The 26098-nt window shown below is 35.6% G+C and overlaps 4 protein-coding genes and 1 pseudogene across 5 annotated transcripts; 3 read left to right on the top strand and 2 right to left on the bottom strand.

The window, feature by feature from the left end:
• Positions 1-105: 105 nt before the first annotated feature.
• On the bottom strand, positions 106-15465 carry LOC124943052 (annotated as a pseudogene).
• On the top strand, positions 405-4494 carry LOC124941955 (FH protein interacting protein FIP2-like). Of its 2 annotated transcripts, none has more exons than XM_047482347.1 (6): positions 405-541; positions 860-994; positions 3276-3431; positions 3770-3853; positions 4088-4134; positions 4365-4494. In XM_047482347.1, the coding sequence occupies exons 1-6, from the start codon at positions 470-472 to the stop codon at positions 4477-4479; spliced, it is 609 nt and encodes a 202-aa protein (XP_047338303.1). In that variant the 5' UTR covers positions 405-469; the 3' UTR covers positions 4480-4494. The 2 variants fall into 2 exon arrangements, with proteins under 2 accessions (XP_047338303.1, XP_047338304.1); XM_047482348.1 differs by having other exon boundaries at positions 4360-4420.
• Positions 15399-16118, bottom strand: LOC124941957 (B3 domain-containing protein Os11g0197600-like). The gene is made up of 2 exons (XM_047482350.1): positions 15918-16118; positions 15399-15828 (listed from the first exon to the last, which is right to left on the bottom strand). The coding sequence occupies exons 1-2, from the start codon at positions 15984-15986 to the stop codon at positions 15547-15549; spliced, it is 351 nt and encodes a 116-aa protein (XP_047338306.1). The 5' UTR covers positions 15987-16118; the 3' UTR covers positions 15399-15546.
• Positions 16083-19482, top strand: LOC124943051 (DNA ligase 1-like). Its single transcript, XM_047483617.1, has 6 exons — positions 16083-16192; positions 16817-17480; positions 17738-17910; positions 17965-18112; positions 18445-18792; positions 19243-19482. The coding sequence occupies exons 1-6, from the start codon at positions 16083-16085 to the stop codon at positions 19480-19482; spliced, it is 1683 nt and encodes a 560-aa protein (XP_047339573.1).
• A 4730-nt stretch (positions 19483-24212) lies between these two features.
• Positions 24213-25078, top strand: LOC124943050 (F-box protein At5g62510-like). The gene is made up of 2 exons (XM_047483616.1): positions 24213-24852; positions 24948-25078. Exons 1-2 carry the CDS (start codon positions 24213-24215, stop codon positions 25076-25078), a joined length of 771 nt encoding a protein of 256 aa, XP_047339572.1.
• Positions 25079-26098: the final 1020 nt, after the last annotated feature.

Raw genomic sequence — 26098 nt, 5'->3', positions numbered from 1 at the left:
ATCTTACTATCATATAGAATTCACCCTCTTAACCCTTCCAAAAATTGTTCAAAAAGTCATCTATATGCGTCAAGCCATTTCAAATGTCATGTCACAAACCAATTAGCAAATGTTTTTTTATCACCTGATTGCTCCCAACATATTGGCACCATCAAGCTTTGCACCTTCTAAACGCTGAATCAAAACAAAATCCCCATAATCAAGCAAATCATAAGACTCCAGACTAAATACAATTAATAATATATTTTGAACCCCTAAAGAAAGGCTCACGAGATATCTGAGGCATCTATTAGGTCTCTAATACTTTCAATCATGGAACAATATGAAATCGACCTTCAATTTATTTCAGTTCGCATCAAATGGTATTCCCAGCTCCTATTGCACATTATTGTAGTGATTATTTTTCGTTGGGTTTTGTTTATAATTTGAAGGAGGCAAGAAGTTTTCCACCACAATTGATACTTTGACTATGCGTGAACGAGATTCGATGCTTGCTGCTATGTTCAGTGGCCGTCATACTGTCTGTGAGGAATCTGCAAAGGTATGTTCTGGGGAATTTTATTGTTGTATTAGTAATATTTTTGCAATCTTCAGATGTCTTGTTTTCTGATACTGAAGTTTATAAGTTTAAAATTGGCCATGTTTTTTTTTTCATTTTGGTCAATTAAATGATGATAAATGAAAATGAACTAAAAAGGTAAATTCTTTAATATGAAGTCTCTGACAATAGGAGGTTGTATTTTATCTGGAATATGTCAAGAGGCTGTTTATTTCTCATTAGTTTGTATGGAAGAGAATGTATTGACTTGTCTTATAAGGCAGTTGTTATCTGCTTCAAATGCTTGGTTTTTTTTATCAGGGGTATGTGTTTGTTGATAGAGATGGAAAACATTTTCGTCACATTCTGAATTGGTTGAGAGATGGTGTTATTCCTTCACTAGAAGATTCTGAATATGCGGAGCTTTTGAGGGAGGCAGAGTATTATCAGCTTCTTGTAAGCCAATCCACTGCCAGTCTAAATAATTGCCCTTCTTATATATATTATCCTCCAATTATTTTCTTGCACTATTTTTCTGTAGTAAGTAGATATACCATGTTGAATCCATGGATTTATGAGTTCTGTTCAGAGTTTGTGAAGCAATTGAAATTGGTATTTTTACCCCATTTGTCCTTTGGTATTTCCCTTTTTTTACTTTGCAACTGCGAGTTTATGTAGGATTGTTTATTTTCTTAGGGGTTGTATATAATCAATAAGCTATAAACCTATAAGCTATAAGGTTATTCTGCAGTGTTTGCTGCAGTTCTAATTTAAACAGATCCCGAGTTCACACTTCTACTGTCTTCTATGAGTTCATAATCAATAGATAATAAGATAGATAAAATGTTACAGATTGGAAACAAAATACATGTAATATAGCCATGTGATGCTGATTGGTAGTGAGGCATCTAGATGATAGATGAAAATGCTCTCCATATCATTGTAGGATTTGTTTTGGACCAGAATAAGCTTGATATCCTTGGGTTCCGTAAAGTTTGATAACTGGATAAGGAGATGGCATGCAATATGATCTTGATATAATCCTCATTTCTTATTTTTCGTGGAATATGACATATTTCCCGCGAACTACTTATAGAGTGGTATTCCTTACAATTATTTGGACTTTGCTCTAAATTCTATTTGCAATTATGCATAATTGGTTCACTTATTTTGGATGTCTGTTTTGTAATATCCAGATTTAAAAAAATAAAAGACTTCATATTTTAATGATAGTGGCTTAACATGTAGGTCACACATGTTTTGCTTTAAAGAAAATAATTGAAATAAGGCATGAATGACATTTAGACTATTCTATGAGAGAGATAATGGGCAGATGGGTTATGATATTAGGTAAATGACAAATGTCATTATCTAATAACCTTTCAATGCATGTAGTCCTAAACTTGAAGATCATTTGTATTTTTACTCTTTAGTTACATAGAGAGAGAATCAGGGTTTGTAGATTTGAGTTTGGTTGAAGGGAATAAAGAGAATTAAGAGTTTATAGGAAATTAGGTAAGGAAATCTATTCTTCTACAGTTTTAGTTTTTAAAATATATATATGTATAAGTATTTTGGGTATAAGAGGTTGGTTTTCATCAAACAGATTTTAGGGTTACAGATTTATTGTTAAATGGGTTTATAAATGTATGGATCAAGAATGCATGTGTATTTTGATAATGAATTTGATAAAATGATAGTTTAAGATAGATGATTCTGAAATTGTTTTGATAAAAGGATAGGTTTATAATAGTTGATTCTGAAATGGGTTTTGATGAAACGAGGGTTTATGATTGATGATTTTGAAATGGGTTTTGATAAAAGAATGGTTTATGAGAAATAAGTTTCTAAACAGATTGAGTGTATTATTTCGACAATGAAATGGATTACGATAGATTTGGACTTGAGAATGAAGTTTTACATAATTATGTCGATTGGACTATTTTTATTATTCTGGACTTGATTTTGTAATGTTTGGCTAATAATGAACTATTTGTGCCTCGAGTGCCGCTTACACCGGTTATATGCGTCAACGCAAGACACTTATGTCTTGGTTGATGGCCCATGCGTCAATGCAAGACCTATGTCTTGATTGATAGCGCGTCAACGCAAGACGCTTATGTCTTGGTTGATGGCTAATGCGTCTATGCAAGACTTAAAAGTCTTGATAGATGGCTTATTAAATTATTATGATAATACAGACTTTATCTTGATCCCAGAGTTATTATTAAAGTATATTATTTTCTGTCTAATGAGTATCTTAATTACTTAATAGTTGGTTAACTTATATTTGGCTTCTTAATCCAGCTGTAGAAGGGTTGATTTTCTTACTGAGCTTGTTTAGCTCATCTTTTTTAAATGGATTCTTTTCAGATAAGAACAACGACTAGTCAAGGGGATTAAGAGTGAGAAGACTATAGTAGTATAGATTAGCCGGTAGAGAGTTACTCTCTTTTTGTGTTAGTATGGATGTATAGAAGGTATGTAATATGAAAGGAAAGTTTTTAGGAATAATGGTTAGAAGAAGTTTTTTGTTTAGCCTAGCATGTTATATTTGGCTAATGACATGCGGTGTCTGCACGCCTCATGCCTTGGTTCGGGGCGTGACATGTTTGCATGTCAAAATGATTTTCTGTTCAATTATCCTTTTATTTATTTCTTATTATTAAGGTTAGAAAATGGATTATGGTTTCCTTTGTTCAAGTGGTGTTAGTTACTTTTATACTCATTGGAACAGGTACTAGCAGATGGAATTAATGCTACTTTGAATAAGAGAAAGGAAGATGAAGAGTTGGTTAGTGAATTGACTAGGATAGATATCATCAAATGCATACAGTCAGAACGAGTCAGATTTCGAGGATTGAATCTTTCTGGCCTTGATCTTTCAAAGCTGGTAATTTTCCAAACTGCATGCTTGCTTTGCTGTCTCCTGAAGATTTCTAATGCTAATAACTTGGGAAAACTCCATATTGACATTTGCTCTTGATGATTTTAATCTTTTTGGGAAGACTTTGCATTTGTTGCTTCACAAACAAAATAAGAACATAAAATAGGAAGAATTGTCAATATCACATAACAGCATAATTAACTTGTGTTAATTAGTGTGCAACATATTCATGAAACTGTCTATCTTCTTTATATTTGGCTTACAGCTTTATTGTTGTGTTCAAATCTCTTTCTTCCACTAGTATTATTATTATCTCTCATTCATTTTTTGTGCTTTATGTGCAGGATTTGTCATGTGTGGATTTCAGTTATTCATGTCTCAAGAATGTATTCTTCTCCAGGGCAAACCTTCAATGCGCAAAGTTTCGCGTAAGCTATTTTATGGTTTGCCTTGGAAATCTTTATATGAACTGCTAAGTAATAAGATTTTAGCTTGTAGCTAGTTATGGTAAGGATCCTAATATGCTCCCTTTTTACACTTCTATCATCATACGTTAAAATCTTCTTATTTATTTAAGTGATTACTGAAATTCTGATTAATCTCAGTTATTATTGGGACAAGTTTTAATGATGTAAAATATCACTCCTTATTATAAATCACAGGATGCAGATGCTGAAGGTTCTATATTCCATAATGCAACATTGCGTGAGTAAGTCAGGCATGCTCTAATTTCCAAAATATTGCTTCCATATAGAAAATGAGAAAACGAGGAATAAGATTAGGAACTTCCTATTATTTTTTGCTTTTTTTGAGGCCCGGGTTGGGGGTGTGGGCAAAATATTATGAACTATGAAATACACTTTCTTAATATCGATTCTAGATCTTGTTTGAATTCAGGAAGAAGCCCGTGCTAATTATTTTTGTCTTTGCCTAGGGAAGATGTGAGTTTACAGGGACAAACCTCCGTGGAGCTTTGTTAGCTGGAGCAAATCTTCAAAGTGCAAATTTGCAAGGTAAAATCTTGTATTGTAAACTCTTTTTTGACAATTGGTAATCTATATATAAATGTCAAATATGAGAAATTTTAAAAAAATTATGGGATTATCTAGCAACATAAACACATTGAATCTCAAAAGGAAAAACATTCAGTACAATGCACTTTGTAATTTTGTTGAATGGTTATGTCATATTATTTTATTTTCAAACTAGGCAATTGTCAGATGTGTAGGTAGGCTGATGTGAGGTCTATCATTAAGGCTATTTGATTTTCTTTATCAATTCCCCCCTTCTTTTTGATGACAATCCCCCATCTATAAAGTACATTCAACTTTCTGTAGTCATTGTTTTTTGGTGAACTATAACTATGTGAATGCTACTTCACATGATTTCTTCTCTTATTTTGCATATGCCTGTTTGATAGACTGTAGCTTCTGTGGAGCTGACTTGCCTTCTGCACATCTTCAGGTTGGGTCTCTTTAATCAATTCAATTGTTTGTCTCCTTCAAGATTTTGATTTCATAACCTAGATATTTTTCAAATTAATCCCACATCAAACAAGCTTAATTTTTTCAAGAGCTGGTTTGATGCGTTTTTTTCATAAAAAAAAAAATCTATACTCATCTTTTCAACCATCTAATCACTTAATTCTTCTATCAAAAGGACATATTAGTAATTCAATCCAAATAATTTCATAAAACCTACCTTTTCAAATAATCCCATAAAAAAACCCAAGACTCTCTTTCTGGGATTTTGATATGCAATTAAAGTTGTTGTAAACCTAATTTAAACAGAAATTATGTGCATGGTTTAAGTTCAGAATATATTATTAATTGTATTTAGTCTGGAGTCTTATGATTTGCTTGATTATGGGGAATTTTGCTTTGATTCAGCATTTAGAAGGTGCAAAGCTTGATGGTGCCAATATGTTGGGAGCAATCAGGTGATAAAAAAACATTTGCTAATTGGTTTGTGACATGACATTTGTTTGTTTCGCAGGATTTCGAGGCGAGGTTTGTGTAAGTTTGGAAATTAGTTATACTATTTCTCAAAGATTATTTTGTTGTACTTGGTTGTTGATAGATAATGGTTTAAGTTAAGGTCTTAAGAATTTTGGGATTCATTGCAAAATATTTACACTTGGCCTAAATTAGTTCAACAGTTAGATGTGAGAATTCGAGTTGGGTATAATCCTTGGTTGTATAATCAAGCGTGATTATACAAATAAAAAAGCGTTATAAGTTCAGTATTTTATAAAAGAGACTACTTTTATTTTGGAGAATAATAGAAAAAATCATATTTTGTAAATGTATACATCATTCTTATTTATCTTTAGTTTGCTTATCATTTAAGTGGCCTTTTCTTTTTTCTCCATATAATTTCTACTTTTTACTTAGTAAAATAAAACTCTTTCTATCTAATCTCTTGTTTTTAATGAAATCTGACAATATATAGATAAATTTATTAACTTTAAAACCATGGCTGAAATGGTTTGACGCATATAGATGGCTTTTTGAACAATTTTTAGAAGGGTGAATTCCAGATGATAGTAAGATTCATATGCCTGGATCCTTTGTAAACATAAAGGTGGCAAAAGGGTTGGAATCAATCATCATCTGATTTTTTTTCATTAATTAATTACACTATGTTGATAGTTTTGTTCTTTGATGATGATTTTTATGTGATTGTGACAAAATAACAGTTCTTAATATATAGGTTGAATATATCTACTTCTAAAATGAACCCAACAACTAACTAAATATGCAATAATGAAGTTGTGGGAGCAAGGAAATGTCTATCTATCTGTTATAGTGACAAGAGCAAGAATAAGAGATCAAGGATCGATCTTCAAATACTAACTAATATATCTATTTCAGAAACTAAGGGGATGATTTTGAAATGTTATTAACTCTACCAATCATTCATTATGTAAGTAAGTAATAAACCACATATACCCAAAACAAACACTTCCCCTTATGCATGAATTATATTCTTACTACTTTATCCCCATTTATTTATTTCAACAATCTGCATTACCCCACCCTGGCATATACACTTCCTCATCAAAATCCTCATCTTCCTCTTTCTCCTTTTCCTCCTTACTCCATTAGTCTGTCAAAAGAAATATTACATAAATCTCGACTTCATATTCAAACACATAATCAAAATATTCAGTATGAATCATATTCTAAAATAAAGTTATAAAGAAACAACCCGACATCATATATTCTTCTTACCATCTTCTTCTATTGCTGTTGTAACATTTACTAGACTTTCCCAACAACATTGTAGTTCAAAGTAAGGTAGAGTACCATGAACCAAATCATGAACTGCAATAGGCTCTACTGACTCATTTTCTATGTTGTACCAAACCAATGAAGTTTTGAAACATAATTCATTCACATCAGTACTTTCTTACCAGTTTTTGAATAAGCAACAAGTTTTAAAGTTCGAAGTTGTAAGTCCTCAGTTTCTGTTGACAATGAAATCATTTTCGACCAATGTTCATTATTCCCACTGTGGTCCTCTAACAGTCAAATATCAACGATACCTGATTCTTCGTAGTGGCAAGACAGGGATAAGAATCCCTCAAAACTGTCCAAATCTGTCTGGATTCGAGAATTAGTGTACTCGGGATTTGAAACAATTCGGAATTTCTCTGTAACAAGATTAAGTGCCACGATAAAACTCTCCACAAAATCTAAAAATTTTCCTGACATCCAGAATAGAGACCCATTACATAGGGCATTTCTTCCCTCAAAGTTTGGCAAATGACGACACCTCTCTACGTGGTGCCACAAATTTGATTTTAAATCATAAGCATGAATATCATAATCAAGGCCGTCTCTTGGATCCTTTCTAAATTTGTCCATTTTCACCACTTTGTATTCGTCGTTTATTCCATCATAACCAAAATAATAGTGAGGAGTGTAATATGTAGGCACCTTTTGTCGTCCTTCTTCTGTGGTGGTGGTGGAGGCGTCTGAGGCAGTTGTTTAGACTCTCTTGTAGAGGTATTGCATACAAAAACATCGTTGATATGGCTTGCCATGCAGATTAAACCGTTATGGCTCCCACAGAATACACCGCGGGTCAATGGTGGGTGGTCAATTGCTACATGTTGAAGATCGTTGCCGAGGGAATAAAAATCAACCTGAAAGTATTGTTCTTGCATCACCTCTTGTAAACGGTTGATTTGCGCGTGCCTCACGAAAAGGTTGAGGTTGGTCTTTCTTTGGACCGATCTGTTCATATGTATTTTGACGAAATCCGGGCTACTGATGAGGTCACTCCAAAGATTAGATACGCATTTTAAACATAGCAGATCCTTAACATTGAATCGGCAAAGAATTTCTCCTAAAATATCATCCGACAATGAGGAAATATCAGACATCTACAAAAAAAAAAGATAATGCAAGATTGTATTAAGCCACATAGATTGAAATACAGTTTATTTACATGATCATCCCTAAACTTAGGTCTCTATCATATTCCTACCAGTCAGTCAGATATATGAATAACAACAGAGGATCGATCGAGATCGATCAATCAACCAATTAAAAAGCATACAAACGATAGAATTATGAAATAAGTATGCAATGAGAGCGATAACAAACAATGAAATAAAATTCACAAACTGAGTTTAGTGAGTGGACTTTAGAGAGCTTACAACCTTCTTCTCTGCTACACAAATTTTACGAAACACCTGACATGCATAAGCTTTTACATATTTTTAGTTATTGTTGATCAATGTTTGGCCTAGGTTTTTGATCGATTGAATTGGGATTCAAATTTTATATCAATGGACTTATTCATTTCCTCTCTTCTTCGTCCATACCGACGATAGGAATATGTATGGACGAAGAAGAGGAAATGAATAAGTCCATTGATATAAAATTTGAATCCCAATTCAATCGATCAAAACCTAGGCCAAACATTGATCAACAATAACTAAAAATATGTAAAAGCTTATGCATGTCAGGTGTTTCGTAAAATTTGTGTAGCAGAGAAGAAGGTTGTAAGCTCTCTAAAGTCCACTCACTAAACTCAGTTTGTGAATTTGATTTCATTGTTTGTTATCGCTCTCATTGCATACCTATTTCATAATTCTATCGTTTGTATGCCTTTTAATTGGCTGATTGATCGATCTCGATGGATCCTCTGTTGTTATTCATATATCTGACTGACTGGTAGGAATAGGATAGAGACCTAAGTTTAGGGATGATCATGTAAATAAACTGTATTTCAATCTATGTGGCTTAATACAATCTTGCATTGTCTGTTTTTTTTGTAGATGTCTGAGATTTCCTCATTGCCGGATGATATTTTAGGAGAAATTCTTTGCCGATTCAATGTTAAGGATCTGCTATGTTTAAAATGCGTATCTAATCTTTGGAATGACCTCATCAGTAGCCCGTATTTCGTCAAAATACATATGAACAGATTGGTCAAAAGGAAGACCAACCTCAACCTTTTCGTGAGGCACGCGCGAACCAACATTTTACACGAGGTGATGGAAGAACAATACTTTCAGGTTGATTTTTATTCCCTCGGCAACGATCTTCACCAAGTAGCAATTGACCACCCACCATTGACCCGCGGTGTATTCTGTGGGAGCCATAACGGTTTAATCTGCATGGCAAGCGATATGAACGATGTTTTTGTATGCAATCTCTCTACATGAAAGTGTATGCAACTGCCTCAGCCGCCGCCATCACCACTACAAAAGGACGAGCTGTCTGAATATAACACAACTGGTGACTTTTATTTTGATTATGATGGGATAAACGACGAATACAAAGTGGTGAAAATGGATATATTTGGAAAGCATCCAATAGACCGCCTCTGCCTCAATTATGATATTCACGTTTTTGATTTGAAATTAAATTTGTGGCACCACGTAGAGAGGTGTCCTCATTTGCCAAACTTTAAGGGAAGAACTGCCCTATGTAATCGATCTCTGTTCTGGATGTCAGGAGAATTGGAATATAATGTGGAGAGTTTTATCGTGGCACTTGATCTTGTTACTGAGAATTTCCGAGTTATTTCAAATCCTTAGTACACTGATTCTCGAATCTCGACAGATTTGGACAGTTTTGAGGGATTCTTATCCCTGTCTTGCCGCTACGAATTAGGTATCGTTGATATTTGGCTGTTAGAGAACCACGGTGGGAATAATGAACATTGGTCGAAAATGATTTCATTGTCAATAGAACCTACTGAGGACTTACAACTTCGAACTTTAAAATCTGTTGCTTATTCAAAAACTGGTAAGAAAGTACTGATGTGGATGGATTATGTTTCAAAAGCTTCATTTGTTTGGTACAACATAGAAAATGAGTCAGTAGAGCCTATTGCGGTTCATGATTTGGTTCATGATACTCTACCTTACTTTGAAGTACAATGTTGTTGGGAAAGTCTAGTAAATGTTACAACAGCAATAGCAGAAGATGGTAAGGAGAAGATATGATGTCGGGTTGTTTCTTTATAACTTCATTTTAGAATATGATTCTACTGAATATTTTGATTATGTGTTTGAGTATAAAGTCGAGATTTATGTAATATTTCTTTTGACAGAGTAAGGAGGAGGAGGAAAAGAAGAAAGAGGAAGATGAGGATTTTGATGAGGAAGTGTATATGCAAGGGTGGGGTAATGCAGATTGTTGGGGACCAGAGGAAGAGCAGGGAAGGAATATAAATAAATAAATGGGGTAAAATAGTAAGAATATAATTCATGCATAGGGGGGAAATGTTTGTTTTGGGTATATATGGTTTATTACTTATTTACATAATGAATGATTGGTAGAGTTGACTTGTTGAGATTTAAGAACATTTCAAAATCATCATCCCCTTAGTTTCTGAAATAGATATATTAGTTAGTATTTGAAGATCGATCGATCCTTGATCTTTTCTTCTTGCTCTTGTCACTATAATAGATAGACATTTCCTTGCTCCCACAACTTCATTGCATATTTAGTTAGTTGTTGGGTTCATTTTAGAAGTAGATATATTCAACCTATATATTAACAACTGTTATTTTGTCACAATCACATAAAAATCATCATCAAAGAACAAAACTATCAACATAGTGTAATTAATTAATGGAAAGAAATCAGATGATGATTGCTTCCAACCCTTTTACCACATTTATGTTTATAAAGGATCTAAGCATATGAATCTTACTATCATCTGCAATCACAATTCTAGTCTTAATTAGTGCCATCTGTATGAGTCAAGCATATTAATCTTACTATCATCTGGAATTCACCCTCTTAACCCTTCCAAAAATTGTTCAAAAAGTCATCTATATGCGTCAAGCCATTTCAAATATCATGTCACAAACCAATTAACAAATGTTTTTTTATCACCTAATTGCTCCCAACATATTGGCACCATCAAGTTTGCACCTTCTAAACGCTGAATCAAAGCAAAATTCCCCATAATCAAGCAAATCATAAGACTCCAGACTAAATACAATTAATAATATATTCTGAACTTAAACCATGCACATAATTTCTGTTTAAATTAGGTTTACAACAACTTCAATTGCATATCAAAATCTCAGAAAGAGAGTTTTGAGTTTTTTTATGAGATTATTTGAAAAGGTAGGTTTTATGGAATTATTTGGATTGAATTACTAAAATGTCCTTTTGATAGAAGAATTAAGTGATTAGATGGTTGAAAAGATGAGTATAGATTTTGTTTTATGAAAAAAACGCATCAAACCAGCTCTTGAAAAAATTAAGCTTGTTTGATGTGGGGTTAATTTGAAAAATATCTAAGTTATGAAATCAAAATCTTGTTTGATGAAGGGTGGATTTTTTGGGTTAAATTACTAAAATTTCCATTTGTATTTAAAATTTATAAAAAGATAAAATAAAGGGTATTTTAGTTGATGGTTGAAGATTTCATGGTTGAAAGTATAGGTGATGAGATCAATGTTTTTTTTTTAAATAACCCAAGATCAAACAAGCTATAGAAAGCAGCAGCAAGTAAGCAAATATGTCAAAATCTAGAATGCAATTTAATATGGTAAGAGAATAATTTTACTATTTATAATCGACATTTTAGATTTAGACCACCAAACTTAATAACTCGTGTAGAAATCTAAACATAACCTTTGTGGAAGGAGCAGGAGAAATAATGGAATTTGCATGATGTAAACTACATGTACTGATCTAAAAGAGATCCAACAGAATGAGCAATGATAGAAGAAAAAGGAAATCTGATTTTTCCAACAGTTTGTCAAACTTACTGTATCACGAAGGTTAACATGACGAAGATAAGCCCGCTGAAGGTTAGCTCCCCTAAAGTTGGCATTATTCTACTTTGCACCCTGAATAAAAGCAAACACAAAAAACCCACCAACAAAGACAAATGTTTTGAAATTATGGGATTGAGAAAACAGATAAAACTATTATTATTGAGGGTACAAGAGAAGTTCTACTTTATTAGGGATATGATATATCACCCAAATCCTAAAGATAATTAGAAAGAAAAGGTCAATCTAAGGAGATAGAAGCATATCAATACTATATTTTAGGAACTGATATTATCTATAAGCCAAGATGAACTCAAACCCCATTATCAACAGATAGTTTGATGCTAACTGCAGTTAGCTGGACCATAGAAGATGTTAGAAGAGAATTATTGTCCAGTTATTTATGAAGCGAACTATTAACACGGCGGGATCTACATTCAAACCATATTGGAAGAAACAAAGAGTTGCATGAACCCAAACCTAGTATCAGCAGCTACTTTCATTACCATTCAACCATTAATCTATCAGCATAGCATTTATGTTAGTACCTTTAGATTGGCGCCTTCCAGATTGGCTCCCTCCAAATTGGCAATATTTAGATCGGCAGGCTATAAGTTTCACAAAAAAATTGATAAAAAATATTCCCAGTCAGAATAGTTATTGGTAAAAAGATTTATACACAAAACTTCTCACTGTCAGAATTAATAGGTGCAAAGAAAAGAAAATCAAATAGACAGATTCGTAAAACAATAGCAAAATAAATGAAACATGTGATCCATGTCCCGGAAACCAGTCAAGGTTAGATTACAAGAGATGTGTGTAAACCAGCGGGTATTTGCATGAATGTTTTCTATATTTTCCATATATGATGGATGTTCGTGTGTTTTGCAAGCGTATTATGGTTGGTATACTTGGATGTTCAAGATGATCAAGCAGGTTGTGATTTGGCATCCGTCATATATTCATATGGTTATGCCTTTGATCTTTTGTTTTTGTGTTGCTATGGATGACCGGTCTACTGTAGTTACTAAAATGGAATAAAATACCCTATCTTGAAGGAGACAAACAATTGAATTGATTAAAGAGACCCAACCTGAAGATGTGCAGAACGCAAGTCAGCTCCACAGAAGCTACAGTCTATCAAACAGGCATCTGCAAAATAAGAGAAGAAATCATGTGAAGCAGCATTCACATAGTTATAGTTCACCAAAAAACAATGACTACAGAAAGTTGAATGTACTTCATAGATGGGGGATTGTCATAAAAAAGAAGGGGGGAATAGATAAAGAAAATCAAACAGCCTTAATGATAGACCTCACATCAGCCTACCTACACATCTGACAATTGCCTAGTTTGAAAATAAAATAATATGACATAACCATTCAACAAAATTACAAAGTGCATTGTACTGAATGTTTTTCCTTTTGAGATTCAATGTGTTTATGTTGCTAGATAATCCCAAAATTTTTTTAAAATTTCTCATATTTGACATTTATATATAGATTACCAATTGTCAAAAAAGAGTTTACAATACAAGGTTTTACCTTGCAAATTTGCACTTTGAAGATTTGCTCCAGCTAACAAAGCTCCACGGAGGTTTGCCCCTGTAAACTCACATCTTCCCTAGGCAAAGACAAAAATAATTAGCACGGGCTTCTTCCTGAATTCAAACAAGATCTAGAATCGATATTAAGAAAGTGTATTTCATAGTTCATAATATTTTGCCCACACCCCCAACCCGGGCCTCAAAAAAAGCAAAAAATAATAGGAAGTTCCTAATCTTATTCCTCGTTTTCTCATTTTCTATATGGAAGCAATATTTAGGAAATTAGAGCATGCCTGACTTACTCACGCAATGTTGCATTATGGAATATAGAACCTTCAGCATCTGCATCCTGTGATTTATAATAAGGAGTGATATTTTACATCATTAAAACTTGTCCCAATAATAACTGAGATTAATCAGAATTTCAGTAATCACTTAAATAAATAAGAAGATTTTAACGTATGATGATAGAAGTGTAAAAAGGGAGCATATTAGGATCCTTACCATAACTAGCTACAAGCTAAAATCTTATTACTTAGCAGTTCATATAAAGATTTCAAAGGCAAACCATAGCATAGCTTACGCGAAACTTTGCGCATTGAAGGTTTGCCCTGGAGAAGAATACATTCTTGAGACATGAATAACTGAAATCCACACATGACAAATCCTGCATATAAAGCACAAAAGATGAATGAGAGATAATAATACTAGTGGAAGAAAGAGATTTTAACACAACAATAAAGCAGTAAGCCAAATATAAAGAAGCTAGACAGTTTGATGAATATGTTGCACACTAATTAACACAAGTTAATTATGCTGCTATGTGATATTGACAATTCTTCCTATTTTATGTTCTTATTTTGTTTGTGAAGCAACAAATGCAAAGTCTTCCCAGAAAGATTAAAATCATCAAGAGCAAATGTCAATATGGAGTTTTCCCAAGTTATTAGCATTAGAAATCTCCAGGAGACAGCAAAGCAAGCATGCAGTTTGGAAAATTACCAGCTTTGAAAGATCAAGGCCAGAAAGATTCAATCCTCGAAATCTGACTAGTCAGCATTTGATGATATCTATCCTAGTCAATTCACTAACCAACTCTTCATCTTCCTTTCTCTTATTCAAAGTAGCATTAATTCCATCTGCTAGTACCTGTTCCAATGAGTATGAAAGTAACTAACGCCACTTGAACAAAGGAAACCATAATCCATTTTCTAACCTTAATAATAAGAAAGAAATAAAAGCATAATTCAACAGAAAATCATTTTGATTCAAACAGACATCCAAAATAAGTGAACAAATTGCGCATAATTGCAAATAGAATTTAGAGCAAAGTCCAAATAATTGTAAGGAATACCACTCTATAAGTAGTTCACGGAAAATATGTCAGATTTCACGAAGAATATGAAATGAGGATTATATCAAGGTCATTTTTCATGCCATCTCCTTATCCAGTTATCAAACTTTACGGAACCCAAGGATCAAGTTCTGGTCCAAAACAAATCCTACAATGATATGGAGAGCTTTTTCATCTATCATCTAGATGCCTCACTACCAATCAGCATCACATGGCTATATTACATGTATTTTGTTTCCAATCTCTAACATTTTATCTATCTTATTATCTATTGATTATGAACTCATAAAAGACAGTAGAAGTCTAAACTCGGGATCTGTTTAAATTAGAACAGCAGCAAACACTGCAGAATAACCTTATAGCTTATAGGTTTATAGCTTATTGATTATATACAACCCCTAAGAAAATAAACAATCCTACATAAACTCGCAGTTGCAAAGTAAAAAAAGGGAAATACCAAAGGACAAATGGGGTAAAAATACCAATTTCAATTGCTTCACAAACTCTGAACAGATATAGTTAACGGAACAGAACTCATAAATCCATGGATTCAACATGGTATATCTACTTACTACAGAAAAATAGTGCAAGAAAATAATTGGAGGATAATATATATAAGAAATTCTGCAATTCCATTCCAAAACAATCAAACAAAAGAAAACCAAATCAATAATTGCTTTCAAAAAAGTTCAAACAAACTCACCATCACGAAAATCTTCTCAACATGGTAACTGGTTAAACGCTTTAAGATATAAGGGAATTTGATTCCAGCTTTCTCCAACATCTCATCATAAAGATGATAATTATCATTATTGTTAGAGCCTTCTGGATGAACTTGTTTCAATGGAATTGCAGGAACTGCTAGTTCTTCACTCAATGACATGGAATCACAGCTTAAAACAACAATAAATCAACTGTTAGAGCATTCTTTCATCTCTGAAATTTCACATGAACTGAAAGAGAGTCAGAATACATACCTTCCCATCAATGGCATTCTTTCCAATCCACTCATATCGAAAATCCTCACTTCAAAGTGTGAGTATGGTTCATCATAAGTGAAAACTGTGAATTCCCCACCTTGAAAACCCGAGTCTTTGAAAAATGAATCCCACCCATCTTCTTTAAAGGAGAAACCAGCTGAATCTTTCCTTAGTTGAAGTGGGTAAATCTTGCCATTAGGACCTCTCAAGGTCACATATTTGGGTAAGTTTCTTGTATAGTTCTTGGTGAAGTTTGGGGGGATTCTCTGTAATTTATTATTATGTTCTAAGTTAGTGAATCAACGCAATGGAGAAACAGAAAGAAAGAAAGAAAACAAGTTAGATAGTTATGTACCATTGTTTCCAAAGATGTTTGGCCAGGTTGAATGAACTTGTAGAAGCTGAATTTTTCATCACTGCCCATTTTTGAAGAGAAAGGAAGATGAAAGAAGAAGATGATCAATTGTAAAGACTAAAGTGTAAAGATTTAGGGTTTTAGAAAGGAGATTGAAACAGGATGATGAAGGCACGTGACTTGCAGAGAGCTTGGCTGAAAATGGAAATATCAGAGAGAAATGGTGGGAACAAGAGAAAGGAAGAAGAAAGACAGAAAATGGAAAAAGACATAATGTTGGTCTATTCATAATTTTATTTTATAAATATATATTTAATTAAACTATATTTTAAAATATTATGCATTTCTAGAAACACTTATAAATTAGTTGAACGGATTTTTAAAATATATATATCTATATATAATTATAATTAAAATAGAAAATTATTTTATTTAAATTAATATTTGAATAAAATATTTGAAACAAGTAAAAATTTTAAATAAATTTAGACTCCAATAATGTCTTTATTTTGATAAAATTAAAATTAATTTAAAATAATTAAATAATATTTTTTAAAAAATTTAAGAGTTTTCAAATAAGCTCTAGAATGTTTCTATACAATAAAATTTTAAAGAAGTAATAAAAATTATACTTTTATATATATATATATATATATAAATAATGATGCTTAATTTTAAAAATGTATGGTTTGTAGAGTCGAAATATGTAGTTAATTTGAATATATATACGAGAGTAAATAGATACTTGAGTCGGATTGTGGGTTGACCCGTCCATAAACTTAAAACGGTTAAAAATAAAATTAAAAATGTTATAGGTATGTTTTGAACTTACAACCTAAAAAAAAAAAAACATGAAAGATTGATAACATTTATGATGAATTATTTGGATGTGATACGAGGAAGAGAAATATTGATGTTTTTGAAGAAAAAGAAAAACATGAAAGGACTCCCAAACCGCCGATCAAGAAGAGTAGACATATTAGTCCCAAGGTCCCTGAAGTTAATGATGAAACTAGCCAAGAAAGCTCCTCTCATTCAATCCCTTCTGCGACGACTCCTATTCCAACTGAAGACAAATCTACATCTTGTGCACCAAATCGAGTGTCTCAAGACATAATTGACAAACTTGATGTGCTAACAAATGTTGTGAATGAGATTAAAAAGGATGTGAATGAGATTAAAAGTGAAATCAAGCTCATGAAGGAGAATCAACAACTTCTAATCACATTATTGGGGCAAAGAAATGAACAAAAGAATGGTGGAGGAGAAGAAAAAGAAGAGGCAGGTACTGCTGCAATTGATACTGAGAAGAGGACGACAAAGAGGAAGAATAATGATCTTGCACATGTTGAGAATAGGACGAAGAGGAAGAATGATGATGTTGATAATGAGAATAGGACGAAGAGGAAGAATGATGAGTTGATGAACTCTAAGAGGAAGAATGACGAGAAGATGAAGAAGACTAAGGAGGATGATGATGAGATTACAAGAAAGATGAATGAAAGAAAGGAGAGGCGAGAGAGGCTGGCGATTTTGTCCAAGAAGAGGATTGCTGATGAGTTGGCCAAGAAGAGGAATGCTGATAAGTTGGACAAGAAGAGGAATTCAAAAAAAAGTATATAATTGCACACCCACACGCCCAAGCCTCACGCCCCACGCCCTACGCCCAACCCCCACGCCCAACCCCCACTCCCAACGCCCAAGCCCCACACCCACCCCCATGCCCCACGCCCTAGCTCCACGCCCCACGCCCCACGCCCAAGCCCCACGCCCAAGACCTCAAAATGTAAATTAATCTCATTTCATTTTTGATTTTGCAGAACGATGAGGAGGATGACGAGTACGAGGACGAGGAGACTGAGGAGGATGACGAGGAGATTGGGGAGGAGGACGAGGAGACTGGGGAGGAGGACGAGGAGACTGGGGAGGAGGACGAGGAGACTGAGGAGAATGACGAGAAGACTGAGGAGAATGACAAGATATGGTATAGAACGTGCGAATCCCCACGTTCCACAATGTATATTATTCTAATTTTTTCATTGTGCAGAATGATGATTCGCGCCCCACGCCAAAAGTCTCGCAAATTAAGTTTTGATGGCCCAGAGGAGAAGAATGATGATGTGCATGAGGAGAAGAATGATGATGTGCATGACAATAAAGAGAAGAATGATGATGTGCATGACAATAATGAGGAGGTATAGGAGGAGGAGAAGAAGGTGGAGGTAGAGGAGAATAAGGAGAAGGAGGTGGAGGTAGAGGAGAAGGAGGTGGAGGTGGAGGAGAATAAGGAGAAGGAGGTGGAGGTGGAGGAAAATAAGGAGAAGGAAGTGGAGGTGGAAGCTGAGAAGAATAAGGAGAAGAAAGAGGAGGTGGAGGAGGAGACTAAGAATGACAAAGTATTGCACCAAGTCACACGCCCTACGTTCCACAATGTAGATTAATCTAATTTTTTGATTGTGCAGAAAGAAGATTTGCCCCATGTTCCAAAGGAGAAGAAAGATGAGAGGTGAATAAGGAAATTGTGAAGGAGGTGATTGTGGAGACTGAGGAGAAGAAGAAGGAGAAGAATAAGGGGAAGGAGAAGGAGGTGAATGATGTGAAACAATTGACTCCATCACAATTTGTTGGTAAAAATTTTCGGAGAAAGAAGAAGTCGAAACAATTGGGGGACTACACCAACCTTGGTGGGAAAGAGTTTAAACTAAATGATCCGGTTAAGGTTAATCCTTTGTTACGAATTGACGAGGAAAAGATGAAGGAGTTGAAGAAATGGTTAAAGAGTGATGGAGAGGATTTCAAGGAGTCGACGGTTTGCTCTGCAGATCGTTCTTTTTTCAACAGATTGCTCAAGCCTCAAGAATGGTTACATGATACGGTAAGTATTTTTATTCTTTATTTTTGTAAGCCCCACGCCCCACGCTCAACCCCCACGCCTCACGCCCAACCCTCACGCCCCACGCCCCATGCCCAACCCCCACGCCCAAGGCCCACGCCCCACGCCCCACGCCCAAGGCCCAAGGCCCACGCCCCACGCCCACTCCCACGCTCCACGCCCAAGCCCCACACTTGATCCCCACGCCCAAGCCTCACGCCCAAGGCCCACGCTGCACGCCCAAGTCCCACACCCCACACTCAATCCCCACGCCCAAGCCTCATGCCCAAGCCTCACACCCCATGCCCAAGGCCCATGCCCCACGCCCAAGCCCCACGCCCCACGCCCAATCTCCATGCCCAAGCCACACGCCTCACGCCCAAGCCCCACGCTCAACCCCACGCCCACGTTCTACGCCCAATAATTTTGCTTAATCAATAATTTTTTTCGCAGGAGATAGATGAAATCTGTCATCTAATAAAACGAAGGGTTGCAGAGTTCCCTAAGACATATCCAAGAAATTTCTCAATTGCTGACTCTAAATTCTCTCAGAAGATGAACAATCGCTATGATATGTTTACCCCGAATCCTGCAGGCTACAAATTCGACGATCTCATGGAATACGTATTTGGTGAAGGAAGTAATCCTTGGAATATTGTTGATATGATATATGTACCCTTGAAACTAAAGTAGAAGCACTGGGTCCTGTGCAAAATTCATCTACAAGATTGGTGCATATATGTATATGACTACGAACAGAATATGTTCCCAAAAGATGAATATGACGACTTCTTGAAACCAATGTGTGTAATTGTTCCGTACTTGCTTGAACAGGGGTTCACCACGGGCGATAAGGAAAGGTTTCCACATATCAAATTGGATAGGATGTCATATTCTATAATACCACACCCAACAGTCCCAAAGACAACCAAAAGTGGGGACTGTGGGGTTTTACTATTATGCATTTGGAATACCTTACTACCTCATTGGTTGTATCAAATGTGATCACTAAAAATATGAATTTTTGGAGAAACAAATGGGCAGTAAGATTATTCCATCAAATTGTAGACCCCTGATCTAAATTGAATATAAATAGTTAATTTGTTTGCTTCAAATTTCATTCTAAAATTAGTTAATTATTGCTGTCTTTGTTAGATTTAAATGACTGAGATTTTCCAAGTATAACAAAACCTTAAATTTATTCAAGTAATAATATGTAAAGCCCCACGCCCCACGCCCAATGCCCCACGCCCCACGCCCCACGCCCACGCTCCACGCCCAAGCACCACGCCCAAGCCCCACACTTGATCCCCACACCCAATCCCCACGCCCAAGCCTCACGTCTAAGCCTCACGCCCAAGGCCCACGCCCCACGCCCATGGCCCAAGCCCCAACCCCATGCCCAAGCCCCACGCCCAAGTCTCACGCCCCTCGTCCAAGACCCACGCCCCACGCCCAAGACCCACGCCCCACGCCCAATACCTGCACAAATGTTTCCACCTGCACATACATGACATATATTAAAAAACTAACACATGAACAAAACCACCACCTACATATATATATATATAAAACATCATGTTGAATAGTAACTGATTCAGTTGGTACAAAAACATACAATTTAACAAAAAGATACAATTTAACCAAAAGAAATATTGTCTAGAGAATGTGGCAAAGATGAAAATGGTGAAGGTTGGGCCAACTGTGACGGTTGTGAAGGTTGTGACACTTGTTGTCTTGAGGTAGATGGTGCAGACATCACTTCTTTGCATGTTGCCCTATTATGGCCTCGACCGCCACATGAGTTGCACTGTCTCTATTCCTTACGAGGCTCACCTTGTGATGGCCTACGCTTTGTTGTTGGTCGACCCTTCTTAACTTTGATGGGGGGTTTTAGACAAACTCGTTCCTTGATATTTTCTGGAATATCCTAAGACGAGATCTGGGACTAATCCAATTGCCACTCTGAATTGTTGCATGAAATATGTCCAAGAGTTATTATTCTCCGAATCAACGACGCCAAAAGCAACGAGAAATAGTTGTTCATTCGCATCCAATGCAATCGCAATCAATAATTGACTTCCAATCTTGTGTTTAAAAAACTGGCATCGACGCACAATACTGGACGACAATACCTGAAACCTCTAATTGAGCAGCCTATGGACATGAACATATATCTGAAATGGCCATGCTCATCCGTCTGAATGTCAGTTATGGTACCTGGGTTATTCTTCGCCAACACGAACAGGTATGATGACAATTTTCCATATGATTCCTCCACTGTTCCTCGCACTGCCATTAAGGCTTGTTCCCTAGACCTCCAAGCCTTATTATATTTCAGCTTAAACCCATAAATTGTCTGCATGTCTTCCATTATTTTCTTAGGCATGTGGTCATGGTGATGGTCCATGTACTTACGTTTGATGCACTCCGCAATTACCCATGATGGTGCTTACCTCGCCAAAATTGAGCATGTGTGTTCATTTAATAATTTTCGAATCTCAAACATCTCTTAAAATTTCCCTTTCACGGCACGCAACCTCCATTTGCAATTCTCATTCACACATTTCACAAACCAAAGAACTTTTGTTGACTTTTCGATTTTGAATTCAAAATGATTAGCCATCGCATATCTATGCACCCTCAATTGAAGTTCTTTTTTGTTCTCATAAAACGTACCCACTTCCAATCCGTTTTCAAGGGTTAATTGAGCATGTGTTTCAACCGAGATTGGTTCCTCAACATGGATGGATGTTTTCCTCATAAGGGAAGTGGCTGACCTGGGTTCAAAAGGGGGGTACTAGCAGCCAATTCACTCGGATGAAGAAATGAGACTTGTTGTTCTTCATTTTCTGCATTGTGTATATCATTTTGGGGGAGTGAATCATCATGCTCAAATTCAGGAACCTCCTCTCTTTGGATTTCATCTGTTGGGTGTGAAGGTTGTGACTTCTCTACTAAAGATACACAAAGAGGAGTGCTTTTCTCTTGGGGTGAAGTCAAAATATGTTGCACATAGAACATCACATCTTTATCACATCAGATAACAGCAGGAGAAATTCTTTTAAAAAGACAATTATACTTCACTTTCAACACTAAATCATATTTCACTTTGTCCACACGAATAGCATCATAAACGATTTCAGTTAATTCTTCATATGTAGTCATTTCATCGGACAACGTGAATGAAATGAGAATGATATAAATGAACGTACCTATTTAGATGTTGGTCGGTTGGTCTCGTCGCGGGGTCTTAGTTGGGTCTCGGGTATCGTCGCTGGGTCTCAGCGAAGCTGTGTCGTTGGCGGTGGCGGCGGTGATAGTTGGGTCTCCCTCGGAGTTCGGTGGCTGGCAGTTGGGGGAAGGGAGGGTGGTGGGGTCGCGGTGGAAAGGAAATGGAGAAGAAGAGAAGGTGATTGGGTTTGGGAAATGGGAAATGTGGGGACCAACCCGTGAATGAGAGGGAAAGGAAGGAAAAGAAAACGAAAAAAAAGGGAAGAGGTTAGTAAGGGGAAAAGGGGAAATTTTTTATAAAAAATGTTAGAAATCATAAAGGTTTTTTTGGAAGTTAAATATGAGAATTGGGGTCTTTTAAGGGTCGTGTTATCAAATTTCCCATTTTAGCAACCCGACGCCACGACCTGAACTAAGGGGTTTGAAATGCTATATTTTTTTTCTTGTTTTGTTTATAAACAATCATTCAATTAAGAAATGATAAACAATAATCAAAATATTAAAAACTAATTATGAAAAAAGGCGCGCGCGCTCTCCCAGAACTATAACTTCTTCTCTCCTCCCAGAACTGCTACACAAATTTGAAGAAACTGCCTCGCCGACCGGAGCTCATTTATCCGATCAATCAAGAGCTGCCTCTATCTTTGATACAACTTCTAATCTTCAATCTCTCACTAGATTTGACTACATATATAATGACTACAACTTGAGATCAACTACAACTGCTCCCAAGGAGAAGAGAGTGAAAACCGCTCTTTGTAACCACCGTCATCGTCATCTTCAAGGGTAGAAAATGTTCGTTGGAGCTCCTAACGCTACTACTACATCTGCTTCCATTACATTACAGTTTGTCTGTCTTCTATTTTGATTGAGGTACTTGTAGAAATTTGTAAGGTCTCTTTCTTGATCGTTTTAACATCAAATTCCAAACCAAACTCAAGCAGTTTGTTAAGATATTAATGTTCATATCGTTTTATTCATGTTATGATGATCATATTAATGTTATCTGATTGCTTGCTTGATCTTTGGTTTAACCCTATATACTAGCCTAGGTACGTACGTAGTTCCTATTGACTGACTGACTAGAAATCCTAATTGGAATTTCCAACAGAAAATTGATTTGTTAAATTCAATGAACTTTTCCGTGGTGGTTTTCTAATGATCGAACGACCGACGATAGGAATATGTATGGACGAAGAAGAGGAAATGAATAAGTTCATTGATATAAAATTTGAATCCCAATTCAACTGATTGATCTTCAATGAACATTGAATAATAACTAAAAATATGTAAAAACTTATGCATGTCAGGTGTTTCGTAAAATTTGTGTAGCAGAGAAGAAGGTTGTAAGCTCTCTCAAGTCCACTCACTAAACTCAGTTTGTGAATTTGATTTCATTGTTTGTTATCGATTCTCTTCTTCTTCTTGTTATCGCTCTCATTGCATACCTATTTCATAATTCTATCGTTTGTATGCCTTTTAATTGGGTGATTGATCGATCTCTCTCGATAGATCCTCTATTGTTATTCATATTGCTCTCATTGCATACCTAATTCTATCTGACTGACTGATAGGAATAAGATGTCTGAGACCTAAGTTTAAGGATGATCATATAAATAAACTGTATTTCAATCTATGTGGCTTAATACAATCTTGCATTGTCTGTTTTTTTTTGTAGATGTCTGAGATTTCCTCATTGCCGGATGATATTTTAGGAGAAATTCTTTGCCGATTCAATGTTAAGGATCTGCTATGTTTAAAATGCGTATCTAATCTTTGGAGTGACCTCATCAGTAGCCCGGATTTCGTCAAAATACATATGAACAGATCGGTCCAAAGAAAGACCAACCTCAACCGCACGCGCAAATCAACCGTTTACAAGAGGTGATGCAAGAACAATACTTCCAGGTTGATTTTTATTCCCTCGGCAACGATCTTTACCATGTAGCAATTGACCACCCACCATTGACCCGCGGTGTATTTTGTGGGAGCCATAACGGTTTAATCTGCATGGCAAGCCATATCAACGATGTTTTTGTATGCAATCCCTCTACAAGAGAGTCTAAACAACTGCCTCAGACGCCTCCACCACCACCACAGAAGAAGGACGACAAAAGGTGCCTACATATTACACTCCTCACTATTATTTTGGTTATAATGGAATAAACGACGAATACAAAGTGGTGAAAATGGACAAATTTAGAAAGGATCCAAGAGACGGCCTCGATTATGATATTCATGCTTATGATTTAAAATCAAATTTGTGGCACCACGTAGAGAGGTGTCGTCATTTGCCAAACTTTGAGGGAAGAAATGCCCTATGTAATGGGTCTCTGTTCTGGATGTCAGGAAAATTCTTAGATTTTGTGGAGAGTTTTATCGTGGCACTTGATCTTGTTACAGAGAAATTCCGAATTGTTTCAAATCCCGAGTACACTGATTCTCGAATCCAAACAGATTTGGACAGTTTTGAGGGATTCTTATCCCTGTCTTGCCACTACGAAGAATCAGGTATCGTTGATATTTGGCTGTTAGAGGACTACGGTGGGAATAATGAACATTGGTCGAAAATGATTTCATTGTCATTAGAACATACCGAGTACTTACAACTTCGAACTTTAAAACATGTTGCTTATTCAAAAACTGGTAAGAAAGTACTGATGTGGATGGATTATGTTTCAAAAGCTTCATTGGTTTGGTACAATATAGAATATGAGTCAGTAGAGCCTATTGCGGTTCATGATTTGGTTCATGGTACTCTACCTTACTTTCAAGTACAATGCTGTTGGGAAAGTCTAGTAAATGTTACAGCAGCAATAACAGAAGATGGTAAGAAGAAGATATGATGCCGGTTTGTTTCTTTATAACTTCATTTTAGAATATGATTCATACTTAATATTTTGATTATGTGTTTGAGTATGAAGTCGAGATTTATGTAGTATTTCTTTTGAAAGACAAAGACGAAGGGAGTAAGGAGGAGGAGAAGGAGAAGGAGAAAGATGAGGATTTTGATGAGAAAGTGTGTTTGGGATATCCAGGGTGGGGACATGCATAGGGAGATTGGGGACCAGAGGAAGAGCAGGGGGAGGAATATAAATAAATGGGGGTAAAGTAGTAAGAATATAATTCATGCATAGGGGGGAAATAATTGTTTTGGGTATATGTGGTTTATTACTTGCTTACATAATGAATGATTGATAGAGTTGACTTGCTTGTTGAGATTTAAGAACATTTCAAAATCATCATCCCCTTAGTTTTTGAAATAGATATATTAGTTAGTATTTGAAGATCGATCGATCATTGATCTCTTCTTCTTGCTCTTGTCACTATAATAGATAGATAGACATTTCCTTGCTCCCACAACTTCATTATTGCATATTTAGTTAGTTGTATTTGTTTTGTTGTTGGGTTCATTTTAGAAGTAGATATATTCAACCTATATATTAACAACTGTTATTTTGTCACAATCACATAAAAATCATCATCAAAGAACAAAACTATCAACATAGTGTAATTAATTAATGGAAAGAAATCAGATGATGATTGCTTCCAACCCTTTTGCCACCTTTATGTTTACAAAGGATACAAGCATATGAATCTTACTATCATCTGCAATCACAATTCTAGTCTTAATTAGTGTCATCTGTATGAGTCAAGCATATGAATCTTACTATCATCTAGAATTCACCCTCTTAACCCTTCCAAAAATTGTTCAAAAAGCCATCTATATGCGTCAAGCCATTTCAAATGTCATGTCACAAACCAATTAGCAAATGTTTTTTTATCACCTGATTACTCCCAACATATTGGCACCATCAAGCTTTGCACCTTCTAAACGCTGAATCAAAGAAAAATTCCCCATAATCAAGCAAATCATAAGACTCCAGACTAAATACAATTAATAATATATTCTGAACCCCTAAAGAAAGGCTCACGAGATATCTGAAGGCATCTATCAGGTCTCTAATACTTTCAATCATGGAACAATATGAAATCGACCTTCAATTTATTTCAGTTCGCATCAAATGGTATTCCCAGCTTCTATTGCACAATATTGTAGTGATTATTTTTCGTT

Source organism: Impatiens glandulifera, chromosome 6 (genome assembly GCF_907164915.1).
Source record: "Impatiens glandulifera chromosome 6, dImpGla2.1, whole genome shotgun sequence".
Classification (NCBI taxonomy): Eukaryota; Viridiplantae; Streptophyta; class Magnoliopsida; order Ericales; family Balsaminaceae; genus Impatiens; species Impatiens glandulifera.
Note: the sequence above shows the minus strand (reverse complement) of the source record. Positions and strands in the feature narration are given on the sequence as shown.

What these genes read in the sequence shown, in the direction of transcription:
- LOC124941955 (XM_047482347.1), top strand. Translation starts at nt 470, where the DNA reads ATGCGTGAACGAGATTCGATGCTTGCTGCTATGTTCAGTGGCCGTCAT. An exon ending in CAGAGTATTATCAGCTTCTT is followed by an intron (nt 995 to 3,275) that starts GTAAGCCAATCC and finishes TCATTGGAACAG; the next exon opens with GTACTAGCAGATGGAATTAA. An exon ending in TTCAATGCGCAAAGTTTCGC is followed by an intron (nt 3,854 to 4,087) that starts GTAAGCTATTTT and finishes TATAAATCACAG; the next exon opens with GATGCAGATGCTGAAGGTTC.
- LOC124941957 (XM_047482350.1), bottom strand. Translation starts at nt 15,986, where the DNA reads ATGGGCAGTGATGAAAAATTCAGCTTCTACAAGTTCATTCAACCTGGC. An exon ending in AAACATCTTTGGAAACAATG is followed by an intron (nt 15,829 to 15,917) that starts GTACATAACTAT and finishes AATAAATTACAG; the next exon opens with AGAATCCCCCCAAACTTCAC.
- LOC124943051 (XM_047483617.1), top strand. Translation starts at nt 16,083, where the DNA reads ATGAAGGCACGTGACTTGCAGAGAGCTTGGCTGAAAATGGAAATATCA. An exon ending in GACAAGATATGGTATAGAAC is followed by an intron (nt 17,911 to 17,964) that starts GTGCGAATCCCC and finishes TTCATTGTGCAG; the next exon opens with AATGATGATTCGCGCCCCAC. An exon ending in AAGAATGGTTACATGATACG is followed by an intron (nt 18,793 to 19,242) that starts GTAAGTATTTTT and finishes TTTTTTTCGCAG; the next exon opens with GAGATAGATGAAATCTGTCA.
- LOC124943050 (XM_047483616.1), top strand. Translation starts at nt 24,213, where the DNA reads ATGGACAAATTTAGAAAGGATCCAAGAGACGGCCTCGATTATGATATT. An exon ending in AGCAGCAATAACAGAAGATG is followed by an intron (nt 24,853 to 24,947) that starts GTAAGAAGAAGA and finishes TTGAGTATGAAG; the next exon opens with TCGAGATTTATGTAGTATTT.